Here is a 23,103-nt window from a genome sequence, read left to right as displayed (position 1 = left end):
CTGAATTCATTATCTTTCTCTGTAAGTCTTCCCTTCTTCTTAATTTTCATATTACTCTTTTTAATTTTTTTCCTTTTTTATTAATTTATTTTGATTTATCAATAATCACTTCCATATGCTTTTGAGTTTAAAATTTTTCTCCCCCTTCCTCCCCACCACCCTCCCCAAGATGGCACACAATCTGATATAGGCTATACATTTACATTCCTATTAAACATATTTTCACATTAGTGATGTTGTAAGTAAAAATTAAAACCAATAGGAGGAACCATCAGAAAGAGGAAACAAAACTCAACAGAAGAGAAGAAAAAAAATAGCAATTTAACTTCCATAGTTCTTTCTTTGGATGTGGATAGCATTTTCCATTACAAGGCCTCTGGAGATGTCTTAGATCCTTGTATTGCCAGGAAGGGTTAAGTTTATCAGTATTAGTCATCACACAACATGGCTGTTGTTGTGTACAATGTTCTCTTGGTTCTGCTCACTTCACTCAGCATCAGTCCATACAAGTCTTTGCAGGGTTTTCTGAAGTCAACCTGTTCATCATTTCTTATAGCACAACAGTATTCCATCACATCCATATAACACAACTTGCTCAGCCATTCCCCAATTGACGGGCATCCTCTCCATTTCCAATTCTTTGCCACCACAAAAAGAGCTGCTATGAATATTTTTGTACATGTGGGTCCTTTTCCCATTTGTATGATCTCTTTGGGATATAGCCCTAAAAGTGCTATTGCTGGGTCAAAGGGTATGCACATTTTTATAGCCCTTTGGGCATAGTTCCAAATTGTTCTCCAGAATGGTTGGATCATTTCACAACTTCACTAACAATGCATTAGTGTTCCAATTTTCCCACATCTTCTCCAACATTCATTATTTTCCTGTTTTGTCATGTTGGCCAATCTGATAGGTATGATGTGGTACCTCAGAGTTGTTTTGATTTGCATTTCTCTAATTAGTGATTTAGAGAATTTTCATATTACTCTTGAGGACACCTCCATTGTTCTAGTCAACCTAGGCATCATCCTTCTCACTCTTTCTCACTCTTATTCCAATCTGTTACCAAGATTTTCATTTCTAACTTCTGAACATCTCTCCCATAATCCTTCTCTCATTCGATACTGCAGCCACCTTGGTGCCTGGTTTAGGCCCTCATCACCTCACACCTATACTCCTGCAATAGCCTACTAGTTGATCTCCCTGCCTCTAGTCTAGTCTCTGCGGAACATCCTCTACTCTGTTGTTAAATTCATCTTCTTAAATTGAGAGTCTGGCCATGTCACACACACCTCTTTCATATCAACTCCAGTGGTTCTTTATTGCTTCCAGAAACAAATATAAAATCCTCTGTTTGGTATTCAAAGCCCTTCATAACCTGACCTCCTCCTACCTTTCCAGTCTTCTTTCACCTTGCTCGCCCTGACATACTCTGCCATCCAGTGAAGCTATTTTCTTTCTGTTTCTCACAGAAAGATGCTTCTCCTGAATCTGAACATTTTCCCTGACTGTCCTCAGTTCCTAGAATTCTCTTCATCCTCATCTCAAATTTCTACCCTCTCTGGATTCCTTCAAGTCCCAGCTTAAAGCCCACCTTTTATAGGGATTGCCCTTCATGCTAGTGCTTTCCCTCTTTTGAGTTTCAGTTTATCTTGTATACGTCTTGTTTGCACATAGTTGTTTGCATATTATCTCCCATTAGGTTGTGAGCTCCTTAATGGCAGGGTTTTGGGTTTTTTGGTTTGTTTGTTTTTTTGTTTTTTCCTTTCTTTGTGCCCCCGTGGACACAAAGTACATACTTAGCACAGTGTCTGGCATAGAGTTGGCTCCGAACAAATGTTTGTTAGCTGACTGGTTAACTGATAAACAGGATAATATATGTAAAGTGTTTTGCAAACCTTAAAATGTAAATGCCAACTGTTGTTATTATTAGTCAGTTTCCCCTAGGAGTCGATTGGTGTTATGGACTGAGTTTGACTCCAGCAGGTCCCTTGGTAGTTTAAGTCTGAAAGTGGAATGAAATGAGATACTTGAAACTCATCTAACATTTGACAAAAGAAAGTTTACTTAGTCATAGCAGGAGAAAGACATTCAGAGGAAGGAAAGGATGTGCATCCAGATTAAAGCCTTGATTCAATTGCATCTAGCTTCCCTGTGTCTTGCTTCTTTTCTGTTTTCACGAGCTAGAGGTCAGGGGTCTAGTGCCTCATGTCCTCGCTGTCCTGAGCCTTCGTTTCCCTGGCTCCCCCAGTAAAATCTTGAGGACAGTTTCAATGACTTTTAAGGAAAAACTAGCCTAACCCCTGGGAGGGGGTATATGTGCTTAGTATATTGCTCCTATCATTGGTGGGGTAAGGTTTCTCCTCACAGCGTCTAGACCTCCACAAGCCATGTCCCCAGTCACTGAGGAAGTTAATCCCTTCAACTTTGAAGCCCCTACCCTAGGCAGCCCTCTTGGGTTAATCAGCCTAAACTGGCCACTTTATACCTAGTGAGTGCAAACTAGCTACTTTAGCCCACCATAACTACAGGATAGCTCTAGAACATGCTTTGCCTTCATATCCCATACAGGCATGTATCTAGACTATCTTACCTTCTGCCTGCTGCTTCACACAAATCCCTTTCCTTTCCTTTTGCTTCCTCTTTTGTTCTGGGCACAGCCACCAAATCTATCGAATTAGTGCTTCTGGAAAGAATGTGTCAGTTGATTGTTTTATGCATCATTATCCTGTGATTCTTCAGGTCAAAACTACCTTCCTTGGCCACCATGCCCATATACAGGTTGTCCCAAAAGTCTTAGGGTAGTTTTAAGTGTTATCTTCCTCTGTTAAAATGGAGGTTCTTTGAGGACTGGGGTTGTTTCCCTTTTTGTATTTGTATATAGTAAGTACTTAATAAAATGTCTTTTTTTTTCATTCATTCATTCTTGCCGCTGAAACCTAGGTGGGTTGATTATTCCTCCCTATTGTAATATGAGCTCCTTGAGAAAAGGGATTATCTCACTTTTCTAATTGTATTGCTAATGCTCAGCCCTGTGTTTTGCCACACTGCACATGTTTATTAAATGCTATTTCATTTATTCATTGCATTCAGGGTCAGGATTAGGATAGTCAGGTGGGTAGAGGACCAAGATACAAAGCCTATAGTTTGTATGATGGCTGAGTTATGAATTTTCCAAGTTCTAGAAGGAAACTTTTCCTCACGAAATGAGCGAGTCACTCAATATATGCAATTACTTCAATAACATAAATGAAGAAATCATTCAAAGGCAGTGGAATTCTGGGTAGCAGAGAAACCAGTGAAGATGCAGGATAAGAGATGATACATCACTTCTCACTCATGGCAGAGAGATGAGGAAGTATTGGGCAGAAGATATTGTATGCATGGTCTGACAAGGTCTCTGTTTGGGATGTTTTTTGCTTAAAAGTTTTTTGTTTTGTTTTGGGGTTTTTCGGGTCACAAAGAGTATTGATAGTTCTCCTTTTAAGGAAATTTGCATATGTAAAGAATTCTAGAAGAAATCCAATTTCCTAAAAAACCCCACACTACATATATTATCTTTACTGCTCAGAACTATGCTCTCTTTTTCTTTGTTCCTGCCCCTAGTTTAGCACTTGGCCTCCTTGTTGTTGTTGTTTGTCCTTCCTTCTTGAAGAGGACTATGACCTGAGGGAGGTGATGCCATGACATGCAAGTGAATTGGATTTAAGTGAGGGTGGGCTGGGCAAAGTCACCAGCCTCACTCTCTCCTCCAGGGTCCAGTGGCAAGATATGGATCAGGACGACTGGAGATAGCTCAGGATGTAGCAGGAGACCTTGGCCTTTCTAAGCTAAGGCTTTAACAGGTCTCTATTTGACTGAGGCAATGCCCAATCCTACCCTTCCACCAATCTACCCACCCCCACCAAAAACAAAAACAGAACAAAACAAAAAAACCCAACCCTTCAAGTGAAAGCAGAAGAACAGATGGAGTTCTTCAGCAACCACTTCAATACTGGTGCCTCCCAAAGGAGACCTTTGTGCCTTTGCCCCAGTCCACCCACCTGCCTTCTTGTCTGGCCAGTCAGTCTTCTGTCTATTTCCCTCAGGCTGCACTGGGAGAGCTGGTTCTGAGTCAGTAAGAATACCAAGGCGAGAGTCCTTCCAAGCAGGGCTTTATTGTCGTAAAAGCAAACGGAACCAAGCAACTCAGGATGCTGGTTGGTTGGGTGGAAGGGGAGTGGGGACTTGCTTTATATCAGAGCTGAAGGGGGAGTAACTTAGGGAAATTTGCTATGGCATAATCTTTGTGTTACACAAGCCAAAAAAAGACTTGCACCTGCGCTGTTCTGGGCCTTCCAGGTAGCTATCTTGAAATAGCTATACTTTCACTCTTGAGAGTCCCTTCATTATCATATTCATAAGATTTAAATGAGGACTTTGACATCACATAAGTTACTATCGGGCATTGAGGAGCCTTACTGCGCTTGTGCAGTCTTGGAAAGTCTCTTGACCACAAGGTCGCTAGTGATAGGGTGGGCTATGGAGTGGTGAGGTTGCCTATTCAGTATATGGGGGAAGTAGTTGTCTGCTCTGCATATGGGGCTAAGAATATAGGGGAAAGGGTTGTCTAATCAGGATATAGGGAAAGGATGGGGCCTCACTGCTCTGGGGGAAAAAATGGGACTTTGCTGTTCCTACTACAGTACCGTGCTCCCTGCACAGGTATTCCTCCTCCTTTTCTTGCTTTTCTTCTCTGGGCCCCCACATGTCTTTGGACCATGTGCCAGCCCATTCCCTCCACTGGGCAGCCCCTTTCCTGCCTCCCTCTTCCCTTTCCTCTCCTTTGCAGATCTGCAGACAAAGTGCTCAACCGTCCACTTATATAAAGTGAGAATTGGTGGTATTTGAGCTAGAGTAATGTGAAATGACTTTATAGAAAAACAAAAGGAATCAAGTAACAAAAAGTATTTTAAAAACCAAATTAAGTTGCTCTAGGTTTCTTTACAACAATAACCCCTAGAACATCTAAAATCTGATATACTCAGTACTCAAATGGGACAGGCAATATGGCATAGCAGATAGTTTTGGCCTTGGAATCAGGAAGCCCTGTGTTTGAATCCTTCCCCATACACTTAATTTAGCAGCTCTGAGGCAAGTCATTGAACACTCAGAGCCTGTATCTTCCTTGCATGGTTTTTTGATGAGACTAATGAGATAATGTTGACAAAACTAATACAAATGTCAGCTATTATTAATTATTTTGGGAATATGGGTATTTTCTCCACTGACACATTGCAAACTCCCTTCCTCCACTTTATCTCCTTAGTAAACAGTCTTCTTAAATTGTTGTGGCCAAAAGCTATACTGCTTTGTAGCATAGCATAGACCATCACCAGGCCCAATGATTGGATTTTAATCCTTTTTAGTTTAATAGAACCCACCAGATGGCACTCTACTGGTAAAGCTTTTGAGACCAGGGCCACCTCCACATGATGAGGAGACATCAAAGACAGATTTAAGTAGAAGAAAATAATCCATTTTTCCAGAAATTTGATTTGTGTCCAGGCTTTTCAAAAATATATGTGTATTCAGACACCTGTGGCCTTCCTAGTCTAGAGACTCTTGGATACTCTTGGCTTCCCTTTGCCACTTCCCCAAACTCCAAAGCACCCAGACCCCCATCAGGACAGCAGGAAGCTCCTTCAGCAGAGGCATGCTTCCCTCCTTGGCTTCCCTTTGACCCTTCCCTGAACTCTGCCTTCCAGACCCCATGGGAATCATTAACTGCAGCCCTTCTGATGAAATGGAAGATCATCAGACCTTATCATCTGCCTTGCCTCTGTGTTTCAAGTTACTCCGGGTCTTACCTTTGCCTTCTCTTTATATCCTCCAGACCACCAGATGCTGCCATCTGACCTGACAATGCACCTTAATGAATCCTAGGCCTTGCCATTTGTCCCACCAATCTATCCTTAGACCTTCTGGCTGAACTTAGTCGTCACCTTGAGTATGAACTCCTTGAGAGGAAGAACTGTGTTGCTTTTTATTGTTTATATCCCCAGTGCTTAGCACAGTGCTTCACATATAAGAACTTAATAAATGATTTTTCATTAATTCATCTTTCATTTATTTCTCTCTTTCCATCACAGGCTCAATAGATCCTAGAGCTCTGACTCCACACTGATTAGAGTTGAATCCCTGAGGTTACTAGAGTTGACCTGGTCTCTCGATGCTCAGTGGACATCCTTTGGGTTACCCTAGTCTGGATTTATGGCCACTACTAGGGCAAGGGCATGCTCTGGCTATCCATTGTCTACGGAAGGGAATGTGTAGCCTAACCTCTGACATTTTCTTTTTTTTTGCCTCTAGGAGTGATGAGGACCTCCATCAGTCGTAGAAGGTTTGGTGACACATCTGGCCCAGGTAAGATGTCTTTGCAATACTTTCAATCACAATTAATGTACAAATTAATGTTATTTAATCTCAATGGGACCTTCACTAAAGCAAGGCAATCCTTTTATTCCTCTTTAATTTATTTACTGTTCCATTCTCTATAGCGCCTGTTCTAAACCTCTTTTCTTCTCAAGCCTCCTACATCAACCTCTCATCCTACCTTCTTACTGTTACTTAAAAAAAAAAAAATGAGGCCCTTCACAGGATCTTCCTGTTCTGCTGTATTTCTTACAATTCAAGATACATCATCCATTTTCTTTTTTTAATCCCTTCTTATCAAAGCCAACCCCTCTGTATGTGCCTTTGATCCCATTGCTTCCCATAATGTCCAACAGATTGGCTCCTCGATCCTCCCTACCTCTCTCTCTAATCTTCACTCTCTTCCTATTTACTGGTTCCTTCCTTGTTGCCTACAAACATGCCCAAGTCTTCCATATCCATAAAAAAACCATCACTACAAACTAGCATCCTATGAAGCTATCATCCCTTCCTCAGCCAAACTCCTAGAAAGGAGTATGTATACACTTATTGCCTCTATTTCCTCTTCTTTTGCTCGCTTCTCAACCTTTTGTAGGAACTTCCAACTGAATCTGTTCTTTCCAAAGTTACAAATGGTCGATTTGCCAAATCTGATAAACTTTTCTTAATTTTCTTCCTTCTTTGACTTTGCAAGATTTGACACTTTTGACTATGCTCTACCCTGGGATCCTCTTCCCATTCTGGGATTTGGTGACACTAATTACTTTTGGTTTTCTTCTTACTTTTCTAAGATCTCTGTCTCTCGATCTTTGCTGATCATCATCTACCCCTTTACTTTTTGTCTCTATGCAGATATTTCACAGATCTATATATGTAGCCTCAGTTTCTCTAGAGTTTTTTTTGCCACATCAACTGCTTTCTGGATATTTTGAACTGGATATCTGTCCTGTAGAAACCTCAAACTCACCATATCCAAAAATAGAATTTATTAGCTTTTCCTTGAAATCCACTCTTCTTTGGAACTTGCCTATTACTGTCAGGGGTACCACCATACTCCCAAGGTTCATAACCTTGATATACCTGACACTTCATTCTTCCTCACCCCAAAAACTCAATTCTTACTCAATTGGTTGCCAAGTGCTGCCATTTCTACCATCACAATATCTCTCAAATCAACCCCTTCTGTCTAGTCACACTGTTACCACTTTAGTTCAGGATCTTATCACTTTTCATCTAGAGTATTGCTGCTCTCCCTGACTTACTTCTCTCACCACTTCAATCCGTCCTCCACACAGCTGGCAACTGCTTTTCTTAAAGCACTGATCTGACCATACCATTTCCCTACTCTAATAAACTCTAATGGCCCCTATTATCTCTAGGGTAAAATACATAAACTCCTAAGTTTGTTATCATTACCTCTTCACAACCTGATCCCTTCCTACCAATACAGTCTTCTTACACATTTTTCCCTTCCATGTACTTTATAGTCTAGCCATGTGAACTTACTTGTCATCCTGCAAACACTTCAACTACTATCCACACACTTTTGCATTACTTGTCCCTTATGCCCAGAATGCCTCTGCCTCTTAAAATCCCCGTTTTCCTTCAAGACTAATCCTCTCAGCTGTTTATTCCTTTTTTCTTCATAGTATGAGTCTGCTGTTTTGATACCATCTCTTCTATCTTCACCAGATTGCATCCTGGATTATTCCTCCCCACCCATTTCTGTCTTCAACCTCTTCCTATCAACTGGTTCCTTCCTTTCTTCTTTTTTTCCACCAGCTGACTCTCCCCCATCCTTAAAAACAAAGCAAAACAAAACCCCAAACTTTCAGTAGACCTTCCTGTCCCCGTAAGCTTTCAAACCTATATTTCCTCCTTTTCTCAGCCAAATTCCTTGAAAAAACCTGTCTACACTCTCCCCTTATTCATTCCTTGACCCTTTGCAATCTTGCTTCTGACCTAATCACTCAACTAAAAATATTCTTTCCAAAGTTGCTAATGATCTCTTAAGTGCCATATATGATGGTCTTTTTTTAGTCCTCAGCTTTCTCAACCTCTCTGCTGTATTTGATGCTGCTAACCACCCTCTCATCCTAGGTAATTCTCTCCTCTGTAGGTTTTCTCTACTCTTGCCTGGTTTGCTTCCTATCTGTCTGACCATTCTTTTCAGGCTCCTTTCTTGGCTTATCATCCATGTCATACCCTTAACTGTGGGTGTTCACCAGGGTTCTTTCATATGTCCTCTTCTCTCCTTTCTGGGATTAACTATAATCTTTAAGCAAATAAGCAGATGACTCAGGTCTATCTATCCTATCTAGCACCAGTCTTTCCCTAAGCTTCAGTCCTGTATCACCACTTGCCTAGTGGATGCTTTTGACTTACCATGTGCAAAACATTACATGTCCTAAATTTCACTATTTCTGTAGAGATCACCACTATTTTTCCAATCTCCCATGGTTCATTTCTCTCCACTTCTTACTCTTTTTCACTCCATGTCACCAATCATTTGTCAAGTCTTACAGTTTCTGTGACCCTACATTTCTCACATCTGACCCCCTCTCTCAATCCCCAATTTAGTTGAGACCTTAATCATCCCTCCATACTACAGTTATCCCTTCCACATCCTGACTTTCCCCATTATGGTTTTGATATATCATGGGTCTGTATAAGAAATTAAATGGGAGTTTTTTGGGGGATTTTGCTGAAGTCACAGATGACACAGAAGAAGTTTAGAAACTCAGAAATGCACAAAATGTATGTGTAGCATTGTATAATATCAACACATTTTATCTTTTAATACCGTAACAACTCAGATTTCTTCTCTGGTATGAAGGGAGGACCAACAAAATTTTATGCAGATTTTCCACATTGTGGGAGTGCAGTACCTCTAACCCCTGTGATATGGAAGAGATAACAGTACTGCCAAAGGAATTTTCCTTAATTTCAGATTTGACCATGTGACTACTATATTTAATTCCAGTGGCTTCCTATTACCTAGGACAAATCAAAACTCCTTTATTTAGCTCTTAAAGCCCTATACTATTTGACCTCAACCTATTTTTCCAGCCTCATTGTACATGACTTCCCTTCCGATACTCTGTCATCCAGCCAAAATTAGACATTTCTCTGTTCCTCATTGTTTTAAAATTATGTCTTGTTCTGGTCCTCCTCTTCTTCTAGTAAGTATAGTAAGTTTATCAGTATCCAGTTTAAAGGTAATAGTGGGAAATAAGATTGCAAATAGGGAAGCTGGAAGTCCAACAGATCACAGGAGCATAATTTACACGTTATATAATATATTAACTAAAATTCACACCCTGGTAATATGTGCTGAATCAGGGGAAATCATCTAAGCACTGCTTGTCAAGGTTCTGATCCTAAATGCCAGAGAAAATCCAGACCTCCACAGTTTCAGACCAGCAGAACATCAAAAAAGTGCTGTTAACTTTGAGATGATTTGAATATGTTAATGAACTAACCCCAGGTGGCACTGATAAAAGTTGGTCTGTTTCCCCAGACCCTACAAAAATGAGATCTCAAACTCTTGCCCCAAACATTCTTCCATCTTCATCGGGTCCATGTTGCCTAGTGTTCCCAACTCTTAAGCCGTGGTTATGTGAGTGATATTCTCTGCCTCTCATCCTCCCCGTCCTCTTCCCTACACTGCCTGCTTCCCTTCAGCATCTTATTCTCCTGTCCCTGAGCTGTGCTATATGCTCCTGTATCCCTCCCCACTTTTCACTACTTGTCTCTGTGCCTTATTAAAAGTGTGATTGCAGCTCCATTTCCCCACTGCCAATTGGGGTCTTTCCTGGTGAATACCCAAAGAACTGGGCATGTCTGCTCCCATTTCATAATTTCATAAATTAATTATCAATTAACTCACACATGATACCCTATCTCTTATCCCTTTGTGCTGGCTATTTTAAATACCTGGAATACACTCCTCTTCCCTCTGCCTCATAGAGGCCATCTTTTCTTTTAAGACACAGCTCAAACAGAGTATTCCATATGAAGCATTTCCTGATTTCCCTAGCTGATAGTGCCATCCTTTCCAAATAACCTTTTATTTAAATATTTTTTATATATTATATTTATTCACTTTATATAACCTTTTATTTAAATATTTTTTATATATTATATTTATTCACTTTATATTTTCGCCATATATATGTTCATGTATGTACTTATTTCTCCCATTAGAAAGCAAGTTCCTTGCCAATAGGGATTGCTTCATTTTTTTATACTTCTATCTCCAGGGCCTAGCATAGTGCCTAGCACATAACTAGTGCTTAATAAATACTATCTGATTGATTGGTATTTTGTCTGTACCTATATAAGTCCATGTAGTCTTCCCAATAGAATTCAACCTCTTTGAAGGCAAGGACTGTTTCAATTTGTGTATATCCTCAGTACCTGAAACATAGTAGGTACTTGCTGAATGATTCATTAAACCCAAACATCCATATCTAATAGACTAAATGATGAATAACCTGTCTCTTCTAAAACTTGTTCCAATTTAATATCTTTTGCTCATAAACTAGACTCATTGCCACTTTGAATTAAATAAGGTATATTTTCTGATGCCTGGAGCACTCATGGGCTTTATTGGTCCTCAGAGGAGCAGCACCAAATCTGTGCCTATTTCCCATTTGCCTGAGAATATCGAATGCCTGATCTTCACTTTATGAAAGATCTTAGATCTTTTCACTTTATGAAGATCTGTAGATCTTCTCTAGTACCTTCATCCAGGGAGCACCAAATGTTTCCATTGGCATTGTTTGACTTAAAGTCACAAGTGGTTGTAAAGACATGAAAGTTTGTGAGGTAGTCTTATGTCCATTTTCTAGATAACAAAACCGAAAGGTTAATTTGATCCAGGATCCTCTAGATCAAGGGTAGGAACAAGACCAAGACTGTGGCCTTGCTTCCCATTCCAGGGCTTTGCATCGTGTCATTTTTTTTTTGATGATTTTAAAGCTGTAATTTTCCTTAGGGTAGAAGTTCTTAATCTGGGGTCCACAAACTCTATGGATAGATTTCTGGGGGTCCATGAACTTGAAAAGGAAAAAAAAGTACACCTTTATTTCAATAAAATTGGATTTCCTTTGTAAATCCTATGTATTTTATTTTATTCATTTAAAAACATTATTCTGAAGCTTCATCAAACTGCCAGATGGGTCCCTTATACACATAGAAAGGGTTAAGAACCTCTGTATATAAGAAGCTTAGCATACATATTCTTCTTTCTGTGGGCTGGTCTGGGTCCTGCAGACACTATATCTAGACAGCACCTTCATGGTGGAGGTGAGGCACTAATAATAGGCCTCGTGCTTAACCCTCCCTTATCTTTGTTTGACTGGCTGAGGTTCTGGGTCATAGGACAGGCAGCTCCTCTCATGACTTGTGTGGCTTGTTCATTCTGCCTTAGAGGGAAGAGTCTGTGTCCCACTACTCCTTCCTTCTGCTCCTGTTAGGTGATAATTGCTGCAGAAAGCTGTATAAATGAAAGCAAGGACAATCGCTATTCTGTCCTAGCTGCTTCCCCCTCAGATGTTGCCCTGTCGATGGTCCCAGTTCTGCACTGTCAGCATTTTGTGGCAAACTGGCCGTAGCTTGTCTTGGAAGCCTAAGGCATAATTTCCCAAAGTATGAAGCTCTAACCCAGCTATCTGGGTTTCACCATGGGGACTACTTGCTGACAGCATGAAATCCTCTTCTTTGGTTTCTGTGTGGGCTCTCTGGGTGCCCCTCCAGCAGACTGAGAAATCTTCCCAGTTTCTTCCCTAAAATCACAGAATCTCAGTAAAGAAGGATCTCAATTAATCCAATTTCTCCATTAGCAGGAATCCGAAAGATTAACTAAATCACCTCTCCTCTAGTTCTTATAAGGAAAATGAGAGTTTAGAAGAATCTGTATACTCTAACAGGACTACAAAGTCCCCTTAGGGAAGTTTCTACAGTTTGTTAAATGTCATGATGCAAAGATCAATACATTAAAGGCTTTCAGAACTGAAAAGTCTAAAAATCAATCCACAGCCAATAGTCATGGTGAGTTATGATAATTTAGTACATACCATTCCAACTTCCACCTCTGTCCCAGAGGGTGACAGCCCCCCTGAACTGGCAATCATCCCCTCTCCTTACTTCTACCTCATGGAATCTCTAGTTTCCTTAAAGGCACAGCTCAGCTGTAATCTCCTACACAAGACCTTTCTTTCTCCCCCCAGGTATTAGCACTTGCTCTCCTTTGAAATTATTTTATATAATGATTATGACAATGTCAATGGAAAGAACAAAGACAAAACAAAAAACCCAAATTGAATGCTAGGAGTTATGATGATCAAGCTTGGCCTGGAAGAAGAGCCAAAAAGGAGTAAAAAAAAAAAAAAAGAACCTCCCTCTCTTCCTTGCAGAGACAGTGGACTGCGGGTGGGAACATTGCAAATATTCTGTCTTGGTTGATGATTTGGTTAGTTTTGCTGAATTGCTTCCCCCCCCCCCATCCCCTTTAAAAAAACTTGTCTCTCTGGAGAGGGGTTGAGGGACGATGAATTTGGAAACAAAAGTGAATTTTTACAAAGATCAAAAACCTCTTTTTAAAAATTACTTTATATATACTTTGTATTTACTTACTTGTGCCTATATTTTATCTCACCAGTAGAATAAAGGCAGAAGTTGCTTCTTTTTTATCTTCTTATCCCAAGCACCTAGCATCTCAAGGGCTTCACCCATAGTAGCCACTTAATGAATAGGTGATGATTTGAATTGAATAATGGAATTACAGTTAGTGAAGTCAGAGGCCTTTAATTTCACCTTAAAGGTGATGTTGTCTTGATAACTGACCACTTTTCCCAAACTTAAATCTATATAAATCCTCTGACTTCTTTCTTCTGAGGCTGTGAATGTAGAGGTTTCTTCTCTATGAGACAGCAGGAAATCATCATTTTGAAGGCCACATCCCTTCTTCTTTGCCCAGCCATGTCTCTTTGTTGCAGCTTCTCCTTCCCTCAAGTGCTTATTTTGGGCTTCCCGTGCAGTGAGGTTGCTGACTGACTTTCCCACTTTTGTTTCAAGTTATTTGTAAGTCTGGGTATACTGAGGTTTGAATCAGAGAAGACATAATTCACAACACCCCTGCTCTACCTGATTACCCACTTGAGCCAAGGCCGTCTGGATCAATCAAATTTTAGGAACATTTTTCTTGCCTTTAAGTTAAAAAAAAAAAAACAACAAACCTCAGCTAGCCTAACCCATATGCTTCCCCCCCCCCCCCCCCCACATCTTTTGGAGGCAATTGAGGTTAAGTGATTTGCCCTGGGTCACACAGCTAGTAAGTATCTGAAGCTGGATTCCAACTCAGGTCCTCTTGACTCCAGAGACCAGTGCTCTACCCACCTAATTACCACTAATCTAACCCCTGTGGCAGGGGGAGGGAGAACCCTGGTAAATAGTGATCATATGACAGAGGAAAATAATACTATTAAATACTCTTAAGTTTATTGTGAAGCTCAAATGAGATTTATTTATAGTGCTTTGGAAACCTTAAAGTACTATATAAATGTCAAGTATTATCAGAAGGGACCTTAGAAATCATCTGGATGTAACCCCCATTTTACAGATGAGGAAACTGGGGTTTAGAAAGTGTCATTCCTGAGGTGAAATGATGAATTAGTGGTGGAACTGGAACCTGATCCCAGAAAAGAGGGGAGAGAGAGATAAAGAGAGAGTGAGCAGGGTTTCATCAAGGACAGGTCAAGCCAAATTCACTTTATTTCTTTTTTGACGGGGTTATCAAACTAGTAGAACAGGAAAATTCTGGTTTTAACCAAAATTTTTTAAATCAAATATCTCTTATTCTTTTTGTGGGAAAGATGGGAGAAATGTGTAATAGATAAATAATTCAGTTTAGATAGATTTGGAACTGGCTGAATGGTACAACTTAAAGAATAGTCATTAATGTCTCAATGCCCACTTGTCTCCAATTAAGTACCATAGGAATCTGTACTTGGCTCTAGGTTACTTAACACTTTTATCAGTTATCTGGATGAGCACATAGATGACATGCTCATCACATATGCAAATACCAAAGCTGGGAGCTATTGTTAGCACACATAGTATCCAAAAAGACAGGCTAGATAGATCACTGGGCTAAATCTAATAAGATAAAGTTTGGTAGGAATAAATGTGAAGTCTTACCCTCTGCTTCAAAAAAATTAACTTCACAACTACCAGATAAGGGCAAGAAGTGGGGAGGAATGGTGAGAAAGACATTTGTTTGAAAAAGAACTGGGGGGTGTAAGTGAACTGCAAGCTTAATTAAGTTGGCTATGTGAAATGGAAACCCAAAGAGGTCATCCAGTCTGTGGGCTGCATTAAGAAAGGCATTTTGTTGTTCAGTCATACAGTCATGTCCGATTCTTTGTGACAGCATGGACACATGCATACCAGGCCCTTCTATCCTCCACTATCTCTCCGAGTCTGTCCAACTTCATGTTCATTGTTTCCTTGTTACTCTCTATCTTTTTCCTTTTGTCTTCAATCTTTCCTGACATCAGGGTCTTTTCCAATGAGTCCTGTTTTCTCATTATGTGGCCAAAGTATTTGACCTTCCTACTATCCAGAAATAAGTAGGTTGCATAGTACCATGAGATCACATGTGGAATAGTGCTTAGCTCCAGGTGCCACTGTTTTAGAAGGACATTGATAAACTGGAGGGCATCCAGAGAAGGTAACCAGAATACCAAAGAACTTTGAGTCCATGTCATAGGAGGATTGATTGAAGGAATTGGAACATTCAGGCTGGGGAAGAATCTGGGAGTATGTGATAGATGTCTTAAGCATTTCAAAGGCCATCATGTAGAGGAAGCATCGGTTGTTACCTTTGTTTTCTGTTGAGCCCCAGAGAAGAACCTGATTCAATGGATAGAAGATGAAAGGCAAATTTTGGCTTATTTTAGAAAACAACAACAACAAAAAAAGTCTTAATAATTAGAGCTGTCCAAGTGTAATGACCTGCCTGCAGAGGTGGTGAGTTTCCATTTATTTGAGTTCTTCAAGCAAACTATGAATGACCACATGACCACTTGTTGGTTTTTATACAGTGAGTATTCCTTTCAGATATGATTAGACTAGATGGGTCCTGAGGTCCCTTACAACTCTAAATTCTGTCATTCTTAACTCCCAGTCTTACTTCTCTGTACCATGTGCTATATGTCCCTACCTTCTGTGTGTGACCCTGAAAAACAGAGAGGTAACTACGAACTCAGAACCTACAGTAGCAGTGATTATTGCCTGCTCCTAGAAATACTTTGTGAGACAGTGCTCCTCATTTGGACTAGAACCAGGATGAATCACCAGGAGTATCGGGTCATCAAAAATGGAATTTGGTCATATGTGGGGTGTTTTTCACTATTATTTTGGTTTCATTCCATACAGAAGTAGAAAAACTCCCAAAACAAACAAGATAATCTAGCATGCTCACACAAGCATGCTCAATATCAGACCACAAGTTCAGAGATTAGGCAAAATGTATTTATCTAGGAACATAGCAACCTTGGGGGAAAAATAAAAAGCTGAGAGAGGATTCAAGCGTGGAATGTAGTCAATCTGCAAGGGCTGGGATCCTGTGCACTCACACTGAGGAGGGCTGCAGGCAGCTCCAAATTTATTGGTCAGAGGACCATCAGACAGGTACTGCAGAAGGGACTGCCGTGAGAATGTGGAGGGGACTGCAGACGATAGGGATGAGGGAGGGCTCCATGAGAAGGTAGGCTTTGGAGTGGTAGGGTAAGGCTGCAGCTGTTTTTTGTTACCTCTTTAATTCAATAGAGGAACAAGACAGTCAATATTTGAGTTTGAGACCAAGTAGGTAAAGTAATTTTAGAAGGCCATCTGAATACCAACTGAAACTACTAACTGGATACAACCAGTTCTTTATTATCTTTTTGAAAGAGGGATAAAGGTACTATATAAATCTGAAACTGATGGATCATTGGAAACAGTGATTAGGGAAAAATACACTGAATTGGGAGTACTGGATTTGATTCCCATTTCTGCCACTTACTACCTGTGTGACCTAAGGCCAGTTTACGAGGTTTTAGTTGACTTCAAACTCAATATGAGTCAGCAGCGTGATGTGGCAGCCAAAAATACTACTGGAATCTTGGGTTGCCTGAAGGAAAACATTCCTTCCAGGAATAGGGAGGTGATTGTCCTGTTGCACCTCTGGAGGGCTGTTATTGGGCTTGCTTGTGTGTGCATGCTGGTTTGTCTTGTTTGTTTTGGGAGTTTTTCTACTTCTATATGGAATAAACCCAAAGTAATAGTGAAAAGCAATCTAGACATGACCAAATTCCACTGTTAATGGCCCCTGGCCTTTTTAGGTTTAATCTGGAATATTGCGTTCCGTTCTGGGCACCAATGATTTAAGAAAGACATGGATAAGATGGAGAGTATCCCAGACGGTGAAGAGCCTTGAATCCATGTCATATGAGGAACTGAGACTTTTTAGCCTGGAGACCTTAGTGGAGGAGTATGATAGCTCTCTTCAAGTATTTAAAGTACTGTCATGTGGAGGAAGGGTTAAATTTGTTCTTTTTGGCTTTAAAGGATAGAAATAGGAACTTTAGGTGGAAGTTTCAATGAGGAAAATTTATGTTTGATGTATGAGAAAGCTTTCTAATAATTTTTTGTTGTCGTTTTTGAGTTATGTCTGACTCTTTGTGACCCCAGTTGGGATTTGCTTGGCAAAGACACTGGACTGATTTGTCATTTCCTTCTCTGGCTCGTTTTACATATGAGGAAACTGAGGCAAGCAGGGTTAAGTGACTTGCCCAGGGTCACACAGCTAGTAAGTGTCTGAGGCCAGATTTGAATGACTGAAGAAAAATGACTCCAGGTGCAGCTCTCTATCCTCTGCACCACCTGGCTGGAAATATCCTAAAGTGGAATGAGCTACCTCTGGAGGTGGTCATTTCCCTGTCCTTTGAAATCCTCAAGCAAAAGATGTTCAATCACTTGTTGGGAATGTCACAATGGATTTCATTCAGTGTATGGGCTGAATTACTTGGAAGAGGTTTCTTGCAACTCTAAAATTCTGTGATTCTTAAGCTTTCTGGGCAAGAGGGTTAGACTTTTAGATTCTCTTTAAGCTGTAAGGCTGTGACTCTATTTTAGCTAATAGCTCCAACCTCTTCACTACTCAACCTTTCCCCCAGTTTTGAAGGAGTTCACTACACACACACCTTTTGCTGTATAATACCTTTCACACAGTAGCCTATGAGCAGGCAGGAAGGCAGAGAAGAAATAGCCACAGGCGTGGCTATTCATCTTTGAAGAATGATCTTTTATCTGTCTACTTCCCACCCCTCACCCCTCAAAGGAGAGCTAGCTGCTAGCTGGTAGGGATTGATAGATTGTTTCCACATGTGGCTCAGGTTGTAGCTAGGCCAATGCGTTCCCCCCAAACAAGGGGGAACAGGTAGTAAGCAGGTGAATGTAAGTGACATTTTTTTTAACTGTGGAATATCTGAGTAGTGACTCTGCATGGCAACTATCCTGAGAAAAGCTTATCTTTTCATAATAAACTCTGAAACCGAGCTGGAAGTGGGATGCTGTTGTGGACCAGAGGCAAGAGAGTGCCTTGGGCAGGGATAAGAAACATCAGACTGCTCCTTGTCTGTGTGCTTATGAAAATTCCCTAATTCTACTTTGGTCACGGAGCACAGGGGATGGATTTCTGCAATTCTAAATCTGTCCTTAGAGGGAGGATGATGAAGGAGCACATGGCCAAAACACTTATCTTATGCTAGCTGTGGGAGTCAAGAGACTGGTCTATAAATGATTTTGGCTCCTTGACTAAGCTCATTTCCTTATGATGGATGATAAAATGGAAAAAGAAAGAAAAAATGTTAATTCTCAGACAGCTTTAGGATTTCTTTAATAGAGAATGCTTAAGAACCTGGGATTGCCAACCCCAAATCTCAGGTGAATGAGAGAAAGATTTTAAAGTGGCACAAGCAAAGTGGAGATAATAACAGTTTTAGGTTTATTTTTTCTTGTTCATATTACCTAATAATTTCTAAGGCAATTTCAAGTGGTTTTTCTTCCCCTTGGCTTCCCTATACAGGAAAATTTTTCTTTGAAAGCTATGTAATGAAAAATTATTTAAAATAGCCAGTCAACCAGGAATTATTAAAAACCAGCTATTTGCCAGGTACTGTGCTAATCTCTGGAGACAGAAAGAAAGGGGAAAAAACCAACAACAAAAACATGGTCCTTATTGTCAGGGAGCTCAAATATCATTGAGGGAGACAACATGCAATTAACTATGTCCATATAAGATAAATCAAGTGTATATGGAAGGTAACTTGGAGGGAAAGGACTAGCAAGGGAGAATCTGGAAAGACCTATGGCAGAAGGTGGGATTTGAGCTGAGTCTTGAAGGAAGCCAGTGACTCCAAGAGGCAGAGGTCAGGAGGAAGAATATTCCAGGAAGGAGAGGGTGATTAAGAGTTTTAAAGGTTAGAGAGAGATCAAGAAGTATGAGGACTTTTCACAACATAACTAATGTGCAAATATGTTTAATATGATTATGCATGTATAACCTATAACAGATTACTTACTGTTGTAGGGAAGGGAGAGGGGAGGGAAGGAGGGAGAAAAAAATTTGGAACTCAGTCTTATAAAAGTGAATGTCGAAAACTATCTTTACATGTAATTGGAAAAAATGAAATACTATTAAGTGGAAAAAATAAAATAAAAAATAAAAATATGAGGACTGAGAAAAGGCTGTTAGATTTGGCAATTAGGAGTTTCAATTCAATGATGGTGAAGGAAGGTAGATTGCAGAAGGTTTGAAATCTACTAATTCCTCTCCCCTCCCCTCCCTTTCTACTTTGGGGCATTCTGGGTGGTCCAGCATTCCCTGCCTAAGCCTTCGCCAAACTTTTGGCTGGTTCTCTAAGCCCAGACTGAGAGGGAGCAGCCTCAGTACATTCTGGAGAAACAGTTCAATTAACTTTTCTTTAAAGTGTTCAGATGCTGTGTTATTATATGTGTATATACATATGCACATACATATATGCTAAACATATGCATACATATACATGTATGTGTGTATATAGTATTGATGCTGATTCATTATCCATGGTGCCTTTTTGTTTGTTTGTTTGTTTTTTGGCAAACAATCATATTCTTTTCTTTTCTTTTTTTTTATAAAAGGCAATTTGGGTTAAGTGACTTGCCCAGGGTCATATAGCTAGTGAGTGTTATGTTTCTGAAGCCAAATTTGAACTTAGGTCCTCCTGACTCTAGGACCAGTGCTCTATCCACTGTACCACCTAGCTGCCCCTATGGTGCCTTTTTGAATAACATAATTTCCCAGTTCATCTCTTTTTATCTTTTCTGTACTTACTGTGGATTTATCTTAGATCATGATCTCTACCTCTCCTTTTCTGAGTTCAATTGAAGCATAATAGATCTTGTTGCAGTTCCTTATTTTTAACTACGTGAATCTTCCATTCAATTATTAAGTGGCTACTGCATACAAGGCATTGGGAATACAAAAACAAAACAAACTGATCTCTACTTACAAGGAGCTTGCTGTCTATTTCAGCAGAGGAGACACAATGGGGGTTGAGGGGAGATACAACATGTGTCCAGATAAATAGATACACAATAAATTGAGGAGGCAGAGTTCACTAATTACTTGAGGGATCAGAAAAGCTTTCCCATAAAAGGTGATACCTGAATTGGACCTTTAAGGCTAGGACTAGTTAGGAGGATATATAATAGCTAGTTATTCTAAGAAGAAAAAAGAGAATGTGGGAGAGCATTCTAGATATAGGAACATGGAGGAAGGTAATGAAATGCTAAGTTTGGGGAAGAGCAAGTGAGCCAGATGGGCAGAAGCATAGAGTGTGTGAAGGGACATCGTAAGGGACATGATAATAAGTCTGTAAAGTTCAGCTTGAGCCAACCTGAAGGAGCTGTGCCAAGCTGAGGAGTTTGTATTATGTTCTAGAGGCAGTAGGGAACAACAGACACTTTTTTTTTCTTGGTATTCCAAATTGCATGCCACATTTAAGGCACTCAGGTATCAAGCAATTTTTTTCTTTTAAAAAGTATTTTTATTTTTTCCCAATTACATGTAAAGACATTTTTAAAGATTCTTTTTTATATAAATTTTTGAGTTCCAAATTTTCTACCTCCCTCCCTTCTTCCCCCCAAAATGGTAAGCAATTTGATATAGGTTTTACATATATATTTATATATGTGTGTGTGTGTGTGTGTGATTATGTAAAACATATTTCCACATTAGTCACGTTACGAAAGAAGAAACAGAACAAAAGGAAAAAAAAACATGAAAAGAAATAAAGTGAAAATAGTATGCTTCGATCTGTATTCAGACTCCATCAGTTGGATGTGGATAACATTTTTTATCATGAGTCTTTTGATCTTGTCTTGCATCATTGTATTGCTGAGAAGAGCTAAGTCAATCATAGTTGATCATCACACAATGTTGCTGATACTGTGTATGATTTTGCTCACTTCACTTTGCATCAGCGCATGTGAGCCTTTCCAGGTTTTTCTGAAATTCACCTGCTTGTCATTACCACAGAAACTTCTTAAGCAGGGGAGTTGTATGGGAAAATGTATTTTAGGAAAATTATCATGACAGCTATAAGAAGCATGGATTAAAGAGGGAAGAGACTGGAAACAGGAAGACCAATTGGGAGGCTATTAGGATGGTCTTTTTCATCAATTAATTAATTAATTAATTTTTAGTTTTCAACATTCACTTCCACAAGATTTTGAGTTCTAAATTTTCTTCCCCTCTCTCCCCTTCCCCCTCCCCAATAGAATTATCTTTAGGAGAGGAAATGGAGACATGAATAAGGGAAATAAGTGGAGAACAAAGGGTAAGGGGTCCAGATGTGAAAGATGTGGAATAAGAATTGACAAAGCGTGGGAGCAGATTGGATATCAGATATTGGACGAGGAAATGTAAGGAACCAAGAACCACTATGAAGTTGTCAGCCTGGGTGACAATAAAAATGGTGGTGCTCTCAACAGAAATGGGACAGTTTGGAAGAGTAGTGAAGAGAGGGGGAGGAGATGAATTCCATCGTGGACTTGTTAAGTTTGAGATGTCTATCTCATATGATCATAGGGACTGGAGTTCAGGGAGAAATTAATGAGGTTATTCCTCATCTGAAGTTTAATAGCTCCCGGACAAAATACCTGATAGTCTAACTCTAGCCTATCTTACCAGACTTCTCATGTAATTTCACGTATTTCGTGTTCTAGCCAACTAGGCAGTTGGGTGGCACAATGGGCAGAGGGCTGGGCTTGGAGTCAGGAGGATCTAATTCAAATCTAGCCTCAGACACATCATTGGCTGTATGACCCTAGGCAAGTCACTTAACCTCTGTCAGTCTCAGTTTCCTTAACTGTAAAATGGAGATAATAATAGCCCTTATCTCCTAAGGTTGTTGTAAGGATCAAATAAGATAGTGTTTATAAAGTGCTTAGCTCAGTGCCTGGCAATCAGGGTGGTGGTTGCTGAAAGTTAAGGTGGTTGTGGCAATTTCTTAAAATAAGACAACAAAGAAGTTTGCTCATTGATTGACGTCAATTGACAAGAAAGAGTTCTCTTGTAGCATGCAATGCTGTCTCATAGCATTTTATCCACAGCAGAACTTCTTTCAAAATTGGAGATTGGTCAGTCCTCTTAAATGCTGCCACTGCTCTATCAATTAAGTTTATAGAATATTCTTCAATATTACTGTGTGTCAGGGAATAGGCAGGCCTGAGGAGAAGGAGAGAAAAGAAGGAAAGGTTGGTAAATGGAGCAGTCAAAACACACAGTATGTTTATTGATTAGTTTGCTGTCTTATATGGGCATGGTTTATGGTGCCCCAAAACAATTAGAATAGTTACATCAAAGATCAATTATCAGAGATCATCATAACAGATATGATAATGAAAAAGTTTGTAATATTGCGAGAATTGTCAAAATGTGCCAGAGATACACATGCTGTTGGAAAAATGGCACTGATAGACCTACTTGACACAGGGTTGCCACAAACATTCAATTTGTTAAAAAGAAAAATGCAGTATCTGCAAAGTTCAATAAAGTAATTGTGCAATAGGATGAGCATGCCTGTCTTTTTAATGGCTGTCATCACATCCACTATGAATTACAGGGGAAGATGAATAAAGAGTCCTTAAAACCCTCCTGGTTACAGTGTCAACCTGCTCATTTCAATTAAGAGATATCTAGGTGGTGTGATGGATAGACTGCTGGACCTGGAGACAGGCAGACCTGAATTCGGATGCAGTCTAAGTCACTTGATAGCTGTGAGACCTTGGGCAAGTCCTTTACCTTCTCTTAGCTTCTCAAATCTGTAAAATGAAGGTGATAATAGCATTCACCTCCAAGGAATGTTGTGTGGTTCAAATGAGATATTATTTGCAAAGTGCTTTGCAAACCATAAAGCACTATAGAAATGCTAACCTTACAACAAATATTTATTATGTGCCTATTCTGGGTAAAGCATCATACCACGTGCTGAGGATGGAGAGACAACAACAATGAAAGAAAGTCTCTGACCATAAGGAGGTTACATTTTACTGAGTTAGAGGTAGGAGTGGGGGTAAGCGCTGGGGGACGGAAGTGGA

The 23,103-nt window shown here is 39.9% G+C and overlaps 1 protein-coding gene across 1 annotated transcript in view; it reads left to right on the top strand.

Moving 5' to 3' along the window:
* Positions 1-23,103, top strand: part of SEPT9 (septin 9) — a 342,062-nt gene that overhangs the window by 37,465 nt on the left and 281,494 nt on the right. Inside the window, exon 2 of the mRNA XM_027850047.1 lies at positions 6,352-6,405. Within this exon, the coding sequence (XP_027705848.1) occupies positions 6,352-6,405 (54 nt within the window). The remainder of the gene's footprint in view (positions 1-6,351; positions 6,406-23,103) is intronic.

This window comes from Vombatus ursinus, unplaced genomic scaffold, assembly GCF_900497805.2.
Source record: "Vombatus ursinus unplaced genomic scaffold, bare-nosed wombat genome assembly UNPS02008996.1, whole genome shotgun sequence".
NCBI lineage: Eukaryota > Metazoa > Chordata > Mammalia > Diprotodontia > Vombatidae > Vombatus > Vombatus ursinus.
This window is presented reverse-complemented; position numbering and strand designations above follow the sequence as displayed.